Source organism: Porites lutea, chromosome 7, assembly GCF_958299795.1.
Source record: "Porites lutea chromosome 7, jaPorLute2.1, whole genome shotgun sequence".
NCBI classification, from domain to species: Eukaryota; Metazoa; Cnidaria; class Anthozoa; order Scleractinia; family Poritidae; genus Porites; species Porites lutea.
In genome coordinates, this window is record NC_133207.1 from 10,984,322 (window position 1) to 10,991,821 (window position 7,500).

The 7,500-nt window shown below is 37.5% G+C and overlaps 1 protein-coding gene across 1 annotated transcript in view; it reads left to right on the plus strand.

Annotated features, from left to right (window-relative positions):
- The window catches only part of LOC140944855 (fermitin family homolog 2-like), a 20,670-nt gene extending 15,494 nt beyond the window's left edge, over nt 1–5,176 (plus strand). The window contains exons 10-15 of the mRNA XM_073393956.1: nt 67–138; nt 446–543; nt 773–928; nt 1,853–1,915; nt 2,040–2,186; nt 4,129–5,176. Coding sequence (XP_073250057.1) covers nt 67–138; nt 446–543; nt 773–928; nt 1,853–1,915; nt 2,040–2,186; nt 4,129–4,416 — 824 coding nt within the window. The 3' untranslated portion in view covers nt 4,417–5,176. The remainder of the gene's footprint in view (nt 1–66; nt 139–445; nt 544–772; nt 929–1,852; nt 1,916–2,039; nt 2,187–4,128) is intronic.
- Nucleotides 5,177–7,500: the final 2,324 nt, after the last annotated feature.

Sequence of the window (7,500 nt, forward strand, 5' to 3'; positions counted from 1 at the left end):
GTTGGAATTCATTCCTAAAAACTCTCTCACAGATGTATAAAGACTGTGTTATTTATCTGTTTTAAGACACCATTCTGACAGTGTTTAAGAGCCAAGAAGATTCTTCTGGAGCACCTGTGCAAAGGCTTAATTTGAGGGGTATGTCTTTTTATATAAACCAATAAACTGTTTTTGTCGTTTGAAGCTTTCTCTAGAAACCGACCCACTATTTGGGTGAGTTTCAATGCTGTATTAGCTGAATGGATGCTTACATGTACACTGTACCATGAGAATACAATTTATAATACCACAGTGAAGGCCATTGTTTGTTGTTGTTATTGTTTGTTTGGTTCATTCTGAAGTCCTTAATCTTTTGTTCTAAGTGAACCTTTTTATTCTTATCATTTGAATAGCTCTTAGTCTAAGAATACGTAGTAACAATACTTTCTTATGTCTCTGACTCCAGGCTGTGAGGTTATTCCAGATGTCAATGTAAACAAAGAGAAGTTTAATATTAAAATAAAACTCAAAGAATCAGATGACATTGAAATCTGTTGTTCAAGTGTAAGTGGCCCATATGTATTACTTGTTACTCTGTTGTTTACATGCTAATACTCACACTGTGAACAAGACAAGTGATCATGAACACTGTTAAATTGAAGGCATGGTATAACGCTGCAAATGATATAAAATTTCACCGGAAGGCTTCCAAATGGGAATATTAAAATCGTCTTTTGTTATGTGAGGTAAATAAACAGTTAGCGTTTTTTTTTTTCAAACTGTGTGTTGATAGGAGGCACAATATTCTAAGTGGACGGCAGCCTATCGTTTGGCATCAAAAGGAAAGACTATGGCTGATGCTGGATATGATGCTGAGGTTTCTGGTATTCAGGCGTTTCTCAGCATGCAGCATGATAAAAGTGATGCAACACCCCTCAGCCCAGGCCAGGTCAGTCAGTCAGTCTGTATTACTGAGTGCTGCTTGTGTTGCAGCTGTTACTTGAGATCGTAAGTCATTATAAAACACAGCATTGTGTCTTTCATTGTTAAGGTTAATAAGGCACCGATGAGATTGGTTTGTTCAGTGTGTCTGTAACTATGGCTTTTCCTCAGCCTTCTCAGTCCAGCCGGTGAGAAGTGCAGTACCATTCTTGTCTTTTCACATCCATGCTTTTAACAATTTTAAATAAGTAAAGCACGTCGCATGATGACCAGCAACAACCGACGGATGTTTTTGATTGACTAGGCATTTTCCAACTAGCTACATCAAAAAACTGGAAATGTACACATTGGTCACGTGATGGTGAAGTTCGAAGAAAATATTAAGATTAGATAGGAAATCTTATAAATGTACGTTTGTAGTAATTTGGTTATCATTCTGAAATTGGTCTAATGCTGTTTAGAGGTGAATCGACCTGGGTAACAGAAACCAAAGATCGGATACTTCAGCTTTTCATTTGTGGGCAGCTCATGACAGCTGTCCCCTGACACACAAAGTATGGGGGACCTTTAGATTTGACCACGACTACGAGCTTTCAAACTAAATTTGTATGTCTCATATAATTACCCATTGCACGTAACTTGTTCTTACCCCTAACGTTACCGGATTTATTTGCTAGCAGAAACTAGTCAGTTACGGAAAAGGGTTATACTGTAGTTTGAGGAAATGTAGTTGGCGCAAGTTTGAAATTCCAAAGTCGAAGGGTTAGGGCTAGGGTTAATTGAGACTGTAGGTCATTGTTCCAGAACAACAATACTAAAGCTGGCCCGTGGCCCTTGTGGCTCTTTCATATAGGTCGTATAGGGACCTTAATTCGCTTTAATTTCAATTTTAATTTTCGGTTACGAGTTTTTTTTTTTCTGATTCGTGTAGATTCAAATACAGCCCGAGGATTTTGTTGGGCCAAGGATGCTGAAAAAGTACAAAGCTAAACAGGTAAGGTGACATTAGATCTTCAAAATCAAGACGTTCTTTAAAGAAATCGTATAACTAGAATGTAGTTAGACACTAGATGCCATTGAATTCCTTGGTCACGACCCATTTCTGTTTACCTTGGCAGATAGCAGCTCGTATTCTTGAGGCGCATTCATCGCTAAACAAGACTTCACTGATTGAATCTAAGATGTTGTACGTCAGGCAGTGGCAGGCATTACCAGAGTTTGGTGTTTCTCACTTTGTGGTTAAGTTCCGCAATTCAAAAAAAGAGGTAATTCATTCTTACTTAGTGAAGTAGTTTGTCATTGTTGTTAAAGGTGGCTGGATCCAGTTTTTCACTTTAAATACCTACTCTCTTTGATCACGAAATAAAAAAGTACCGCTAATAACAAAAGCAGGGAATCGAGTTTTACCTATTTGTGGAGCTTTCGCGAAATCTTTGGTTGAAATTTTTGGCTCAGTCTACAAAGAAATGAGTCATACATAACCAACGCTTTCCACGCTCCTCAAACAGACCTTCACCCTGTCCGTGGGAAATATCCTGCATATAAAAAGTGAAAGAAATCTCCTCACCCATGGATTTGCCATGGCCTTCGGTTTAGGTTGTATTTTGCATTTTATTTATTAATCGTTTGATGGCCCTCTGAAAAACTAGACAAATATGGCGTAGTGAAGTAAAATGAAATCAACTGTTATATGTTAGGTTTATAGTATAGTTTTCTATGAAAAATCACCGACCAAACAACGAGTATTACCGACCTGACCATAGTTCGGTTCCTGCACATTCGCGTAGCTTTTCCGAGGGCCATCAAGCGTTTAATAAAATGCTAGAGGTATTGTGCAAGTCCATAGCCTCCACTGACACTCCAGTGACAAATATAATCCTCAACTTGGCTTGGAACATTTACGTCGACTTACCTGACTTTATTTTAGCATGTTGCAAACGACTTGAAATTTGGAGGCCATTTTAAATACAACATGAACTAAACTGGTAAAAAAACTGAAACTGGAAAAATGTGAATTCGCGATTATTCCAACTCGCTCACTAGACAATTTCTCGTGTAGTTGAATTCCTTAGAACGATATCCAAGTTCACCAAAACCCGGAAAAAAATTTCGTCTTGACCTGACGTCGTCTTACGAAAAGTGAAATTGGCCATTTTCACTTCGTAGTTGGCAGTGACGACAAAGAAATTTACAAAAATGCGTGATGCGTGACTGGCAGTTGTTGTTTTTCTTATTAAACCTATTGGTTTTTTGACCTTATCGTTGCCATCGCCGTCCTCTGATCTCAAGTCCCTATAATGAATTCATCCTGTTTCGAACTTCATCACTATTATTCCAAATCGTGCAATTTGTCAAATGTTGGCCAATTTTCTTGATTCATTGAAGTTTAGAGGGCTGTTTATATAAAGTTGAGAAAAAGAACAAGAAAATCGTTCTCTTGTGATGACATCCTCTATACAAAACGTTTAAGTCAGGAATCGCCAAATGTGATTATTTTCCCCTTTAGACGATCGGAGAACGTTTTTGTTTCTTGCATTTTCATCATCATGTGACCAACTGCGAGTGACATGCAGCTTTGAAGGCTACAATTGGCCACTTGCACTAGAGGTCACGTGACCAATGCTTCCTTTAAACAATGAGCTGGAATCTTGCTGATGCCAAAAATTGACCGAGCGCGTAAAAATTATCTTACACTCGAAATTTGAGAGGAAACGCATTTAAGGGAGATATTTTATGGCACTTAGATTTTTCAACAAAGTAGTATGATTTGTATTGGCCGCCATGTTGGAGGGCATACTCTTGCCCTCCAACATGGCGGCCAAAACTACTTTTTGCTTAGATCTTGTTAAACGTTTGATAGTTACGCTCAGATGTGCTGTAAACATTCCCGCATCAACTTTTCAACATTTTCCTTGAAGTTTAAGTGCAAAATTTGTGTTCAGAAAGAGGTAATTCATAATTTTAAAAATCACATTTTGGTCACGTGACCAGCTACGAACTCACTCATTTTAAGAAAATGGTGCAGGTTTGAAAAACCAAATCACTATTATTTTGCTAAAAATAGGACCCACTAATCGTTTTTTGAAGAAAAAAACACATAACTTTCATTTTCATAAAACAATGTCACATGACGTCTTAGTGCAAATGGCCTATTAAGTTATCTTTCATGGTAATATTTTTTTGCTAATTCTCATTTTTGCGGCATAGGAAATCTTGGGAGTGGCATTCAACAGAATCATGCGCATTGATCCGACAAGTCGCGAAACCATCAAGACATGGCGTTACAGTGTAATGAAGAATTGGAACGTGAATTGGGAGACCAGAGAAATGGTTGTTCAGTGCGAAGGAGAAACCATCACATTTGAATGTACTAGTGCAGACATAAAGGTTATTCACGAGTTTATCGGCGGCTATATTTTCATGTCAATGAGAAAAGATGTCAATCAGCCATCAAATGAAGAATTGTTCTTTAAACTCACTGGTGGATGGGTTTGAAGATCACAGTACTGTATATCAAGGAATACGCTCTACAGTGTTACATACATAGTTCTTGACTTTTAATAGTGCACTTTGAGAAGTAACGAAGGAGCGTAAAATGTTTTGGCCATTTACAACTAATAAGGTGTTTATTGAAATAGGTGAGTCTAGTGACGCCAGTTATTGAACTATAAACAGATGAACTTAACTGACGTTATTTCATGCCTTCTTGAGCGCTTCGTCCAATCATTCCTGGTTTATGTTTCTCGTAAACAGTTTTGCCAATTGTTTAGTTTGAAAAGATAATACACTTTTCTGTTTCTCGCAGATAGTTAAGCGCCAACCTGCCCCTTAATCATTAAATAACAGGCCGTTTGTTGCTATTTTTTGTAATCCATAAAAGAATACCGGTAAGCTGTTGTAGCATCTGGCAGGGCACGGTTGCCTTTAACAACATGCTTAAGATATCAAGATGTGATGGAAACACTAATAATATATACTATGTAGCAGTATAGTAAGTAATTGGCAATGTCTTTGACAAACTACTCATGTGTAGACTAGTTCTCAAGAAGTTAGTCTGATAACTGACCAAGAAACAGTCAGGCAAGAGATGGACAATACACGTCGTGGTGTTGAGTAAAATATTTTTAATGTTAAAATAGAGTAGTTACATTTGTAACTTTTTTTCGGTCTGAAATATTTGAAGCGAGGTTTCTGACATCCTGATTGTGCAACGTTGGAGAAACAGAGAGAAATAATAATAGATCATTTTCGCGAAGCAGCTTTATTGTTTAGTTATAAATCCGTGCTTGCAAACATAAAGGGTAATTTGAAGATCCGCTCTAATAAGGAAGATAATATAATTGTCACCCAGTAACCCGGGACACGACACTACCCTTGCCAGCTCAAGATAATCCAGTTTGATGATGGATCATGGGCTTACGTGGGCCAAGAGAGGGTGGGTCATATAGTCCAGTCAATTTAGGCCTTTTTGAGGCTCAACATCAAACTAATTGCAACATAATTTTTTTCAACGCCATTACACTAAGGGTGGCGTATTTAGCAATATACTAAAAATCCGCCAAAATCCGTTCGGTGGAACATGTCAAAATTGAGCACTAAACACTTTGAGCTTTTAACAGAGGACACCCACGTAAGTTGAAATTATATGTCCAAACGAAAAATGAAAAAAAAATGTGCTTGCTACTTTTACGGAAAACTTAAAGAAAGAAAATAGCTGCTTCGTAACAAGTGCTTCTTTTTTGAACAAAAGATAGTAAATTTAAACTTGGTTGGCCGTTGCACAGGAATCCCATGTTCTGTTCCAGGAACCCCAAAATAACAGCTGGCTTACAATATAATAGACTGAACTATTAGCTGTAAAATTACAACAAATTTAGTTTTCAGGCTTAAAATCTGAAAAATGAAAGCCGTTACGGCCAAAACAGAGCTCTCGAAGGGAGACTAACGTTATGGCCAAAATAGAGCTCTCCCCTCAGACAGTCAAAAAGATGTCAACATAAAAAGCAAGAGTACAGTCGTTGATAAATTTTTGCTTCTCATCCTTTCTTTCCCCTTTCTCTTTCTATTGTTTTTCCTTTTCTTCATTTGCCTCAGGCTTTTGGTCTTTTTCTTAGTCAAACGACTGCAATTTCCTTATGTACGTTTTAAAAATTCCAGCTAGGTAATGTTTTGGCTTTAACGGTTAACCAAACGTTAATTTTCGTTTATGTGCCGATATCTGCAAATATACGACTTTAATTTTTTTTTTTTTGGAACCTTTTCACCTGTTCTTTTACATGGGAGTAAATTCAATTAGAGCTGACAACTTATCGCCTCTTATTCCCAGGATATTAAACAAAAAAGTAGCTAACATCTTTGGACAGTTTTTATTTGTCTGCAGCAGCAGTTAAATGTTTTTAATTCATGGGTATTTTATGACATTCGTTTCAGTCCGAGATCTGTTTTTAAAGAAGTATGAAGACTGTTGAAATGTTCTTTGAAGACTGTGTGGCGCCAAGTTAAACTACAAATTAATTAAATCAGAAAATGAGGGAAGTTCTCTGAACTTAAGTATTTTGATGCAAAAATTTCTCTTTGGGGCTGGAAGGGCTATGTGGTCAGTGAGTGAGGGAGTCATGCCGGTGCACGCGTCACACTAGTCAGAGTGTGGGTTGTATTAAGTAACGAAAATAGGATGGTATCTACATTAATTTGGAGATGTATCAGATTACTGAGCTCTCCCCTCAGACAGTCAAAAAGATGTCAACATAAAAAGCAAGAGTACAGTCGTTTATAAATTTTCAGATAAAAGTTCAGTCAAACATTTTACACGTTATATCGCGGGAGAATTGCATATGAAAAGTATTTTGTGTGACGCTCAGCTGCTTACAATGCACACGCTGTTAGCAAAATGCCCAACACTCAACTGTGATTCGAGGGTTCGTTTTGGACGGGCTAGTTTTAGCTGACCGAAGTGAAAATTTTAGCAAGTACTCTTCTGTGTTATCATGAAGTTATTTCTGTGGTTATTACAAATTGTTGCAGAAATGATGAGAAATCTCGTCATGGCCTATGTATACTTTATCTCCGTCGGAGTTGGTTTGGAATATTGCGTATGGTAGGTGTGGTGTCATACAAGATGTTTGCTACGGTAGTTAGTCGCATGTAAGAAAGAGGAAGCTGCAGATGCTGTTGCTCAAACTGAGTATGTGTGCGAAGAGTTATCAACAAAGATTCGAAGCGCTTAATAGTTTATTGAAATTTAGAGAAAGAGTAGTGTTTCCCAAATGTGAAACAAGTGAAGGATTGTACGCAAAAGCTAGGGATTTCAAGCTCATGTGTTCGATCGATTGCAATAATTATTTAGAGGGAACAAGATGCTTTGCAAATGAGATAAAAGGTGTAAGATCGAGATATTGTATTTTCGTGTGTAGTGGATGATGCAAAAGGATAACTGAAAGACGTAAGCTTAGATGTCGAGAACCTTCAAGAATCCGTTCCAGACTTAAGATTGCTATACCGAAAAATAGAAAGATAAGATGCTTATTGAAAGAGTACTGGGGGCTGTTCCAAGGTCGAAAAAAATACTTTACGAGTACT